The following is a 12,980-nucleotide window of genomic DNA, read 5'->3' as shown; positions in this document are numbered from 1 at the left end:
TATGTCTAGTGAGTTTTAAAATGTTACACAAAATTCCATCTCAATTAATACACCGGTCTGAACCCCACCAGCTAAAGTATGTATTTGGAAATGTACAATTTCTAAAACATGTCTTTCAACAACTGTTAGGCCCTTTAAATATGCAAAATGGAGCCTCAATGCCATTTTTAGATCCAGCAAAATATAACAGTGGGATAAAGGCCCATGCAGATTGAACATAGGCACTGCTGAACTGATATACATTGGTTTTAAAGAAGAGTTTTTCTAAACATTTTTTGAGTCCTCTACTTGAAACACATAGAGTCTATTGAATGTTGCAGGGCTCAAAATTCCATTTCGTCACTTCCTAGTTTAACCTCTTGCACTGGATTTTTATTGGAAAGGAATCATGCCAATCTCAAACCATATGGTTGAGATATCGATCAAATCCAAGCATGTCAAGATACCATCACTCTAATTCTATGGTCCGAGACGCACTTTTCAAATTACACACTGGAAACGATGTTGTTATCATCAGACACCGTCAGCAAGCTTACAAATCTGAATAATGTCATGACCATGTGTCAAAACTCCAAAGTACTCTGGGCATTTTGAATGTGTAATTGCAAAATGTGTCTTTCTTTAAAATAGGGCTGATACAGCCAACAATGGTTGTACAGTAAAGTAAGGGGCTGTGTGGAGAGATCTGTGGAATGTCATATGTAAAAGTGAGAACAGTCTTTCAAAAGAAGAGACAACTCAAGACAAACTGGGGCAGCAAGAACTGCAGACATTGGAGTCAGAGATAACAAAATGTGGAACTGGAGGAACACAGAAGGGTCCCAACACGAAACGTCAGCTTTCCTGTTCCTCTGATGCTGCTTGGTCTGCTGTGTTCCTCCAGCTCCACACTGTGAGATCTCAAAACAAACTGGATTGTGATGTCTGGAGACTACAAAGGTAATGAGGGGCTTATGAGCCCCTGTTTAACTACAAGCCACCCCCTGTGGATTATATTCTCTGGAGCAGATGCATTCTTTGTCTGAGATAACAAGGTGTAGAGCTGGATGAACACAGCAGGCCAAGCAGCATCAGAAGAGCAGGAAGGCTGACGTTTCGGGCCTAGACCCTTCTTCAGATTGAAGAATACACAAGACTAATAAACCAGTTTCAACTCTGCTGGAGTGTGCTTGTAGAACGGAGGGTCTTATGGTACACCAGTGTACTCGCCTGCGTTCAAGCATTATCCTACAGTGAAGATCACAGTAGAAAAATTATCCCTTGTGTAGCTGGTAAGGGGAGTCTCTCACTCCGCATACTGGATGCCAGCTAGAAAACCAGACCAAAGGAAACTGAACAACAAAAGGATTCTTTCAACCTAAATGCTGGAATTCATCATGTTGAAAAGGAATCAGAGCAATAGAATCTCAACGCAACTTGTAAAAATAAAAATCTTGAAACAGACCTTTGGTACCAGTAACCTTCACTGCAACAGCTCTAATATTTAACTACTCTTCATGAGCAGTGAAATCAAAGACTGATCCATATATCTGGATTTCTTCTGAAAAAAAAACTTCTTGCCTTTTTGGATTTACCTCTTATTTCTAATGTGTCTACGTTTATTACAAGTTCTTCTCACATTTAGCAATAAATTCACTCAATGAAGTTAGGTTAAAGTGTCCCCTTTTTAAACAAAAGTTCATTTGAACCTGGGAGAAAGATATCCATTAGGGTAGAGATAAATTTTTAAAGTTATATCGTTGCCAAAAACTGAGAAGACTAAAAAAGGGGAAGTCAATTCATATCTCCTCACCTGGGGGCTTAATCCTGTCTAGGACTGCAACAAACTGGGAACCTCACTTTTATACATAACAATAGCCTGATAGTAGAGCAATGATAGAAGGAACAATGTGTAGTTTTAAGAGTGTGAACAGGAGTTGGAAAACACTAAATAAAAATGAGGAAGAGGTGGGGGGAACTAAAAGTTAAATGAGAAATGATAAAAAGAAGCGTATTTCACTCAGAAATTTAACACATCTATGATAATTGAATGTCAACAAATGACAGGGTTGGGCCAACATTTTTCAAGATGGTATTATGAGGCACCTATGAGACACGCTTTGGAAATTAGCAAGCAGCGATTAGTGGACTTAATCTTGAAATGTAATTTACGATAGTCTCTGCAACAATAGGTAACTCAAGAAGACGACACAGTATCACAGAGATGAGTCAGGTTAGAAACTAAATCCAACAGTCACTAAAGCTTCCAGGTTTATGCTTTAGATTGAAGGCTACTTTTTCCATCAACACCAGTACAGTCATTCAACCAATTCATCTATAATGAAAAGACAGCATTAAAATTAAAGATAATCTAAGCAAATCAGGTATTCTATCAGTTGCTTCAAAAGAACTCTCACCAATCTTGATCTGCTTTATATTACTTCACCGCACTTGATTTAACGAGCAGGATAATTGTTTTTTGAACACAAAAAGTAGCATTGACTAGTCAGTAGCTCCATCTGATATTTGCTTAAAGTTTTCATGGAAATGGTCTTCCACTTGTGGAGGTGCTTTTTTGTCATATTTATCACAAGACGAATGCAGTACTGCACACCCAGTCTCTAGATCAAGCTGTTCTAAAGCAGCGGTCCATCACACATTGCATCAAAGCACCCCCTTTTATAAGCTGACACTTCCACTTCTCAAACCAACCATCTGTACGATCTCAGTGGATGACATTCACCAGCTGGTGCAAACTACTCTTACATTTGAAATAGTTTCATCTTGCATTGCTGCATCCGTTCAGCAAGACGAAACTAACGTGAGCTCGGGCCTAACAAAGGGACATGCTGCTCCCATTAATGGAGCTGTGTCTGCAAGAATTGAAATGGATTGTGCTAACTCTTCGTAACCCATCATCACTACAAACGATCGACATATTCCTTTCACAGACAAAAACAGAAATTGCCAGAAAAACTCAGCAGATCTGGCAACACCTGAGCAGAGAAATCAGAGTTAACGTTGAGTCCAGTGACATTTCTACAGAACTGTTTCAGTATTTTTTATTATAGTCCATTATTGGGGGAGGGGGGCGGGGTTGTCTTTCCATTTCGTTACCACAAATATCCAAGTAAATGATAATCTGCTTGTGTCCTTTAGGAAGAGTCTTCTATCCTTATCTCAGATGGTCTATGATTGTTGATTGAAACCTTCTGCCTGCAACAGGCCATTCAGTTGTATTGAAAAAGGCATCCCCTTCTCAAGGGTGATTAGTGTTAAGTTGTAAATACTGACTTAGGCAGTGATGCCCAGATCCTGGGCCTAAATTTTAATGGACTCCAACTCAATGGTGTATGACAATGTCACTGCTTCCTGACCCCAATGAAGTCATTGTGTATATCCATCAATAATAATGTGATTCCCTAATCTATGTGGCAAGAGTTTAGACAAACTAGCGTGTTGCTGACCTTTGACTGAACTGCTGAGATTCAAACTGTTCCTCGTTTCTCTCCTCCACCAACACTGAAAAAAAATGCCAGCACATCTTCCAGGAATTGTCAATATTTTCTCAATGCCTCAACTGTATCGGTTCTTCTCCTAATGGATACCGATACTGAGCAAACGTTTCACAGGACTTCCAAGGCTTTCAGCAGCCTTGACCAAGTAGCTATTTTCGCAGGCACTGAAAAGACCATGTTGGACCAGAACACCACACTGTGTTAACATTAACCAAAGTGAGCGCTCATCGTTCTTAAAGAGCAACAGTGTACATCTGTATTAAGCAAGTCTTCAACATGCTACGTAGGAATGGATAATAATTTCTTTCATCTTTTAACCCGTAAATAGCTGGACTGAAAAATACACATGTATAGTCAGTAACCTTAAATAAGGCGAAATGTGTTTTCACTTTGCTTCTCTTTAAATAAAAGATAAATGGAAGATTCTGGCTAAGTGTAGTGAAAATAAATCATAAAATGGCCTTCAAAGGAAGTGATTGCAATATGGGTACAGAATACTATGGCAGTGTATTATTGATATTATTAGAATTAGGATTCATGGAACTACGAATGGGAATGTTGAAGCAAACTCCTCTGTTCTCTCTCAAGTTCACAATTCTTTCATGATCCTTTATTCTGAAACTCTGCCAGCAAAACCTCTTCCCATATTCTTCTAATTTTTGATCCATCTTTAGTCCTCTAAAAAAACAAGTTGTCACATTCAAACTTCTTGGTAGTCTCAAAGAGCAAATTGCCTTTATTTTAATCTTTTATTGCTGGTTAATCAAGAACCAAAAAAAATGTCCCTGTACAAAGAATCCTGCTCTCCACAAGTTAAGACCAATCAAATAGTAAGAATCCCACTGTATAATTGTACAGGTACAGTTCAATGCAATGCAAGTTAATTCAAAGAGTTGACCTGAGGCTGTTAACCATCCACTTGCTACAGTCTGTTGCTGTACTGTTGAAGTAACAGATGCCATTTCACATACCCTAAACATTGACACACCTACTTTTTACATGACAAAATATTTAATATGAGCTAAATTAGAATTACTTGACCAATGGAAATCAGCTGAAATTATTTGTGGAAAGTGGAAGTAGTAACAGAATGGCTAATGATTCAAAGATATTATTAATGAGTAAAAACATTGTTCATATTTCATTCACAATTACCCTGACAAAAATAAAATACAGAAGCATTAAAATAAAATATCTATTTGGAATCAGAATTTGTTATTGTAATCTTGTGCGCCATTTTCAAAACTTCACCAACTTTCTATCAACTTTCGGCTGATCCAACTGACATTAGTAATTCAGTTCCCATTGCAATTCAGAACTTTTGAATACAATCATTGGTCAGTGAAATTAGCCTTCCGCTTCTCAACAAATGCACTCATGCCTTCTTTCCGGTCATTCTGAAACAAAGAATTGACATCGAATAAGTGATAAGTCTTGATAAATGAAGGTACAATTTGTTTTAATTGAACACAGGATACTCACAGTGGAAAACGTAGAGTGGAACAAACGCTTCTCCAATCTGTTTCCTTCTGCCAATGTCAATTCAAAAGCTGAAATACAGTACAGAACTGTTAAGCAACCACAGTGGATCAAGGTCATTAAACACTGGTAGGAACTAATGACTGCAGATGCTGTCATTTGTACTACAAACAAAAAATGCTGTATGTCACAGCAGGTCAGGCAGCATCCATGGAGAGAGGGCAAGCTAATGTTTCAAGTCTAACTGGCGCTCTGATGAGGAGTCATCTAAACTCAAAACGTTAGCTTGCTCTCTCTCCATGGATGCTGCCTGACCTACTGCCAGCATTTTTTGTTTTCTTTAAACACTGGGTTATTTTAAGGGCGGTCGGTGTTGCAAATGGCAATTTTAATTTGCTAACAACAAATTAACTAAATATATTCCATCTCCAAGCATACATATTTATGGAAATGGGTTGTTGTAAATACAGCTCTAGGAGTGGGCTCAGCTGCAATATGCAAGGACCCACAGAACCCATGATCAGTGACATGGAACTTTCTAGGTGGCCATTCCTACTTATTAATGAGTGATTGCTGATGATGGCAACATATATGTTTTTAAACGTTTGCAACAAATCTCAATATTAAGTAAACCCTGAAAAACTATACACGAACAGTCATTCACTAAGAGAGAAGTTCATTAAGGAAAGCACTGGAATATCAACAGACCCAATATTACAATAGACTCAATTTTACATTAAAATCGTTAAACTCCACCATCTTCTATTGGGTTTATAATGGGGTCTTTTTGTTCACAGTCTCCAATTTAGTCATATTTATCCTTCATAACATTCAACACAAAATGGACAGAATGAAACAACTCATCCAAAGCTCAAGTTCCACATCAAAATGGTGTGTTATCCTTTGTTACAGGAGGATTTCAGTATGGGAGCAAAGAAGCCTTGCTTCAATTCTACAGAACACTGGTGAACCCACACCTGGAGTATTATGTGCTGTTCTGGTTGCCTTGCCTCAGAGTATATACTTGCCACACAGGGAATGCACCAGATTGATCCCTGAGATGGTGAACAGTCCTATATGGAGAGATGGAGATGACTGGGCCTATATTCTTTGTAGTTTAGAAGTGTGAGAGGCAATCTCACTGAAACATACAGAACCCTTCAAGAGACACAGAGTGGAAGCTGAAAGGATGTTCCTCTGGCTGTGGGGTCTAGAATGTTGGGGGACAGTCTCAGAATAAAAGACATGCCATTTAGGACTGAAATGAAGAGGTTTCTCTTCACTCAGAGGCTGGTGAATCTTTGGAATCCTTAACCACAGAATATGTTCAGGACAGAAATCAATAAATTTCTAGTTACAAATGACATCAAGGGATAGGAGGATACTGCAGGAATATGGTGTTGAGACAGATGACTAGCCATGATCCAGAATGGCAAAGCATGTCAATGGATGAATGGTCCACTTTTCCTCCTACAGGTCTTGCAACACCAGTGTTAAATCCAGGGAATAAAGTGAGTGAAGTGAATCTATCTCCAAACTCACCTCACGGGGAATCTAATTCATCCATTCAACTTAAAATGCTCACCAGTTCAACACAAGTGAGGTATTGATGTGCAGTTTACTAGAGGGGCAAAGAAATGCAACTGAAAAGTCAACATTATTTAGAAACAATAATGGGAATAAACTGAAATAAAAATCATTTTGCTTTTTTGAAAGCGAACTTTAAGTTAAAAATTAGAATTTTGAAATAATCTGAAAGGGAAGCCAAAGTGTATTTTCACCAGCAAAACAAGCAGTGTAACTCTTATCAATTCCAGAACTAGAATATCAATCATTTTGTGAAATAAATAAATAGACTGGATTTCTAATTACACTTTTCTAAAACACAGGCAATAAATATCAATATTAAACAAATCCCGCAAATTATACGTAAACATTAATTCATTAAGCAGGAATTAACGTATCTACATTATGAATTGGCTAACGTCTGGTAAAACAAATCTTAAACCTCATTATTAGGCAGATAGCTGCAAGAGGACCAATACTGAGGTTAAAGAGTTAATCTGCTTACCACCATTGACTGCTTCCTTCGCCATTGCTGTAATAAGCTTAGAGTTGCTCGCTATTTTCTCTCCACATTTGATGGCTTCTTCCACCACATGAGCTACTGGATATACTTTACTAACAAGCCCTTTTGAAAACAGAAAGCATCAGTCCTGTATTATTATCCAGGCAAACCTGTTGGAATTTAGTTTTGGGAACTGGAAAATACACCTATCAGCTTAAAAGCTGCATATTGAGTGTCATAAAATGACAGTATCAACTGCATCTATTATTTCTTCTGGGTTAATTACAAGTCCTTGTAACTTGCACTAATTTCACTCCTTTCAGTCTAGACTACTTGTTCCAAAAGCCCAAACTCCACTGCATTAGAGAATACCGCCCCGCAGCTCCAATATGTTTTCAGCATAAATACTGAAATCAATTTGATTTGATTTATTTGAGTCAGATACTTTACAGACTTTTAAGCGACTCTTGGATGGACACATAGATGATAGTAAAATGTAGGGTACGCAGGGTAGTTTGATCTTAGCAGAATAGGTCAGCACAACAACGTGGCCGAAGGGCCTGTACTGTGCTATGTTCTTGATTTATTGTCTTGTGTATTACAAAAACCATGAAAAGTGCTAAACCACACTTTTCACTGTACTTGCAATGAATACATGTGACAATCAATCAAATCAATTTCAATATTTATGATGAAAACATTCAGAAAGCTTGAAACAAAATAGGGATTCTGGAAGGTCTGATTTTTCTGTATGTTCAAAATCTTTACGAAAAAGCAGAACTGCAGCCATACCTTGAATCAAAAATATTCCTGAATTTGGACAGGATCAACTACACTCTTTTTATTGCATGATATCTCTCCATTTCTGTGTGCTGGCTTCTACACAAGAAGGAGCTTTCACCGAGGCCTTTCCCCATCCCCTCAACATCTTCGTGACTCTTCTGAAGTGCAAACCCCTTGTACAGGCAAACCTGGCAGCCTACTCGCACACAGCAAATCCCACAGTCACTAACAGAAAAAGCAGATTATCAGATTCCACTGGTGCTAGCTGGGGAATGAAGTTGGCCCAGGGCTATTTTCCCTGGAGCGTCAGACGCTGAGGGGTGACCTTATAAAAGTTCGTAAAATCAGGGATAAGGTGAATAGCCATGGTCTTTTCCCTGGGGTAGGGGAGTCCAAAATTAGAGGGGCATAGGTTTAAGGTGAGAGGGGAAAGATAATAAAAGGGACCCGAGAGGCAACTTTTTCACGCAGAGGGTGGTGCGTGTATGGAATGAGCTGCCAGAGGAAGTGGTGCTGGAGGCTGGTACAATTTCAACATTTGAAAGCTACCTGATTGGGTACATGAATAGGAAAAGTTTATAGGGATATGGGCCAATTGTTGGCAAAGGGGACGTTTAATTTAGGATATCTGGTTGGCATGGACAAGTTGGACTGAAGGGTCTTTTCCGCGCTATACGTCTCAATGACCCTATGATACTGTGCTGGTTTATATCCACCCAAGCACATAACAGGCCTCACTTTTAACATCTCCCTCAGTTCTGAAGGTGACAAGCTAGATCATGGACTTGAGTTATATAGTGGAGTGGGACTCACGAATAAATGAGGAATGACTGTTCCTAATCCAACCAAGTTGACATATAATTGCTTCTCCAAATGCCCTGATGCTGACCTAGAATGTAGAAGGACAAAATTGAAACAATCCAATAACCTGATGCTTTGGCTTCCTGAGCAGAAATCCTGTCTCCAGTGAGGACCATTTCCATTGCCAGTGACTTCCCAACTGCTTTAGTCAACCGCTGTGTTCCACCAGCACCTGCCAGGGAGAAGAGACACTGCAGTTTTACCAACATGCCCCCAGTTCCAGTTTAACTTATAACTATACAGCATCTTTAGCATGATGAAAGATTCTAGGCAAGTTCATGAGCGTTATAAATCAAAGCTTGACACTGCGTGACATGAGGGGATAATGGGACACATGACCAAAGAGCAAGATGGTGTTAAAGGGGAAGGGGATGGAGGGAGGAGTTGCGGAGCTTGGGACCCAGACAGCTGAAGGTGAACAGTGGATCAATGAAGACTGGGGATAGGCATAAAGCTAGAATTAAAGGAGCGTCGATATCTCAGACAGTTGTGGGACTGGAGGAGATAATAGAGGTAGGAATGTCATGGTGGGACTTAAAATGATTGAGCATCTTAAAATTGAGACCTCCCCGAACTGGAAGCCAATATAGGTCAGCTACTAAAGTAAGCAATGTAACTCCGCAGCATTTTCCTCATGCCCCTTCCCAATTCAACAGTATATTGTGAAACGGGGCCATTTAAAATCATGTTGCTTTCAAACTACCTCATAGTGGTATTAAAATACCAGTTATGGTTGCAATAGATAAATAGTTTTTGGGAGCCTTCACTGGAGCTGATTTCATTGAGCTGAAGGTGGTGCAATTTCAGATTGTGCAATGCATGAAATGGTAAAGATGAAAGTTTTCCTTGGAACACACTAGGCTGAGGGGTGACATGATTGTGGGATACAAAATTGTGAGGGGTAGACATAGAGTAAACAGGAGGAACCTGCTTCCCTTGGCAGAGAATTCGAAAACCAGGGGTCACAGGTTCAAGATGAGAGGCATAAGGATTCGATCGTGGGTGTTTGGAATTCACTGCCTGAGTTGGTGATGGAGGCAGAGATCCTAAACTCTTTTTAAAAGTACCTGGATTTGCACCTTAAGTGCTGTTACTTATAGGACTTTGGGCTGTAAGTGGGAATATGGAATTAGAAAGGGCATCTGGGTGTCTTTGGGTTAGCATGGGCACAATGTGCCAAAAGGCCTCGTTCTGTATCTTTTCTATGTTTCTGTGGAGAGGAGGCAAGGCAAACTTGGGAATAATTTTGAGATACTCAGAAATGGTGAACTAGGTGCTTAGTTATTTGCTTTTCAGATATTTATCCTGATCAGTGCAACACTTTAAATGTGCAATGCTAAGAGTAATAAATTGAGAGGTCCTGCACTAAAGGTTGGAGCTATGCTTAAGGGAAGCTTGGATTGAATAACGTTCCCAGTGCAACCTCTTTGAGTTGGACCTTTCCCTTGGGAGATGAAATTACAACATTTTATCTTGTATGCATAGAGAGCTAAGGTTCCACTGCGAGCAAACTTTACACTTCATTCCTTGGTAGTTCAGAACTTAAATATTGCTAATAAAGAGAGACATGCCATCAAAATGTCTTGTTTTAGTCACCAGAGAACAGTTATCTACCAAGCTTTTGTTTAAATTCAAACCAAGCAGGATGACTGATTAGCCTGTTCCCTGATAAATTCTCCACAGGAAGTCTCTACCAGAGTCCATGTGCCAACCAACACAGCACCCCTCTTCTCATGCAGCATAAATTGTTGTTCCCTTTGAGATTTGTTATTCTTGTGATTCTGTCCGGAGAAGTTCAAGAGGACTAGCATGTCTTTTCTCAGCCGTAATATGTGCTTTCTAAAAGGTTTTTGAAAATATACTTGGCATATGGGAAATACCAAAAGGTTGAAACTAGATTTACAGATGACACAAATCGATCTCACACCAGACAATTAGTTTTGTAACATTCTCTGCTAATCTACACCCGAATAACCTGCAGAGTGCACTCCCTAGAAGAGATTCAATTGTAACTTTCAAAAGAGAATTGGATAAATACCTGAAATGGAAATATTTATAGAACTATAGTTGGACTGTAGGGAAAGGGGAGGGAAAGGGGACTAATTGGATAAGATTTGGAATATTAGTTGTGAACAACATAGCAACAAAGTCAATGCTCTCCATAAATAGTATTAGCTGGTTTCTCTGATTTCAGAACATGATAATACCCACGCAGCAGGTAGGACAGCAATGGAAAATATCTGGCTTTAACAGCAAAATGCTAATTTTCTAAAGTAATACAAACATGCAAACAAATCACTTCCAACAGCTCTACAGCAAATACTTAGTAATTTTTAAAGTTAACTAATTTAATTACAGAAGTAAAAACCGAAGAACTGCAGATGCTGTAAATCAGAAACAAAAACAGAGAAGTTCAGCAGGTCTGGCAGCATCTGAGGAAGAGAAATCAGAGTTAATGTTTCGGGTTGAGTGATCCTTCCTCAGAAGGTTAATTACAGAAGCGCTTGTCCAAAATTCCACCGATGCACAGGTTTGTGGTACCCAGTGGTGAACAATCCACATCCTCAATACATGGTGCGTGATTGCTGCCAGGCCTATTATAAGCTAGGAAATGATCCTAACAAACCCTGCATAACACTCTGACTGGACAAACAAGCTGACGGGTAGCAACAAGCAGACAATTTCAAAGGAGAGGATAATTTCAGAATTGTGAACCAACAGTAAAACTTTACCATTTACCTACTAATAATATTGTGCAGAACATTTACCAGGAATGGTTCCCAACAGAATCTCTGGTTGCCCAAACTGTGCCTTTTCTCCTGCGTATATGATATCGCACATCATCGCCAACTCACAGCCTCCTCCAAGCTGCAGAACAAAAAGGTTCAAATCAAATGTTACATTCTCTAAATTCATCCAGCATCTAAGTGTACATTTTAATTTAACACTATCGATTTTCAGAACTATCGATTAGTTCAACAGGACATAACCTGACGTTTTATCCAAAATCCAAATTTAGTTACAAATGTGATGAAAATGTGTGAACTAAATCTGTAAATCAGTATTACTTACAGAGTGTGGGTTTAAACTTGGGCACGTTGATGCTAATTACTTTTGAGAAATGTTTAAAACACCATAAAAAAAATCCCCTCAAGATCACAGAGTCCTTGCAGAACTATGACCTAATCCGTTTCATGTCAGAGAACAGGCAAACCCCTGGAATGTTAATGGAAGATTGTTCATAACATGGACTTACAACAGGGAGAATAGACACTGAACAATGTTAGCTTGCCTTTTGTTTAGAATAAGCAAAAATTGACTTTAGCTTGGAAAACCCAGAGACTGCAAGCTTTTAAGGCAGTTTTGATGGGGAGCTGGCTGGGTTCAGAAATAAATATAGTTTCTCTCCGAGAAATAAGTATAGAACAGCTCAGTGAAAGCAGAATTACCTTTGTGTGAATGTTTGTCATAAAATCCCTACAGTGCGGAAAAAGGCCATTTGGCCCATGAAGTCTGGACTGACTCTCCGAAGGGCATTCCACCCAGACCCAGTCCCCCCCACCCTCAGCCTTGTAATCCCACAGTTACCATGGCTAAGGCACCTAGCCTGCACACTCCTGGGCACTATGGGTAATTTAGCATGGCCAATCCATCTAACCTGCATATCTTTGGATTGTGGGAAGAAACTGGCTCACCCAGAGGTAACCCACACAGATATGGGGAGAATGTGGAAACTCCACCCAAGGCTGGAATCGAACCTGGGTCCCTGACACTGTGAGGCATCCCTGCTAACCACTGAACCACCGTGCCAACCAAACAGCTTGTGAAACAACCAGGACAGGAGTGTTCGCCTAAAAATCGGCAGGTTATTAAAAGATTGAGAAAGTCTAATATTCCAGTTTTGTGAACACTCATTCAAGAAGACTTCAGAGGTAAGAAGTTAAGTCAAACCCAAAGATTTGGTACAGAATGATGATTACTTTAAATTTGAAAAACAATAAAGTGTTGGTGTTGGACCATAGGTGAAACTTCGCTTTGCTGTGTGTTTTAAGATCTTTCAAACTATGTTCTATATTTAGGTAGCTTGGTTTGATTTAATATTTTAAACTCTTGCATAATAAATAGGCCGTGAGTAACCATCTTGTGCAATTCCTCTTGCGAAGAACCGAGAGAGAGACCAGACAGAAAGTTCTGTCATATGTAGCACAAGGAAGGCATACAGAAATCAGGGCTGTTCGTTAGAACATTCCAGCAATCTGCAAGTCCTGTAACCACTGAACTAGTGAGGAACA

At 39.4% G+C, this 12,980-nt stretch overlaps 1 protein-coding gene across 1 annotated transcript; it reads right to left on the bottom strand.

Moving 5' to 3' along the window:
- Positions 1-4,206: 4,206 nt before the first annotated feature.
- LOC109917478 (enoyl CoA hydratase, short chain, 1, mitochondrial) lies at positions 4,207-11,854 on the bottom strand. The gene is made up of 5 exons (XM_048593045.1): positions 11,457-11,854; positions 8,756-8,860; positions 7,048-7,167; positions 4,980-5,047; positions 4,207-4,894 (listed from the first exon to the last, which is right to left on the bottom strand). The coding sequence occupies exons 1-5, from the start codon at positions 11,602-11,604 to the stop codon at positions 4,829-4,831; spliced, it is 507 nt and encodes a 168-aa protein (XP_048449002.1). The 5' UTR covers positions 11,605-11,854; the 3' UTR covers positions 4,207-4,828.
- Between the last annotated feature and the right edge of the window lie 1,126 nt (positions 11,855-12,980).

Source organism: Rhincodon typus, unplaced genomic scaffold (genome assembly GCF_021869965.1).
Source record: "Rhincodon typus isolate 14 unplaced genomic scaffold, sRhiTyp1.1 hic_rhity00002258, whole genome shotgun sequence".
NCBI lineage: Eukaryota > Metazoa > Chordata > Chondrichthyes > Orectolobiformes > Rhincodontidae > Rhincodon > Rhincodon typus.
This window is presented reverse-complemented; position numbering and strand designations above follow the sequence as displayed.

Bases quoted from the DNA above. Each gene is read 5' to 3' on its own strand.
- LOC109917478 (XM_048593045.1), bottom strand. From the start codon at position 11,604: ATGAATTTAGAGAATGTAACATTTGATTTGAACCTTTTTGTTCTGCAG. The intron at 5,048-7,047 runs GTAAGCAGATTA...ACTGTATTTCAG, and splicing joins GAAGGAAGCAGTCAATGGTG to CTTTTGAATTGACATTGGCA. The intron at 4,895-4,979 runs GTGAGTATCCTG...TCTTTGTTTCAG, and splicing joins TCCACTCTACGTTTTCCACT to AATGACCGGAAAGAAGGCAT.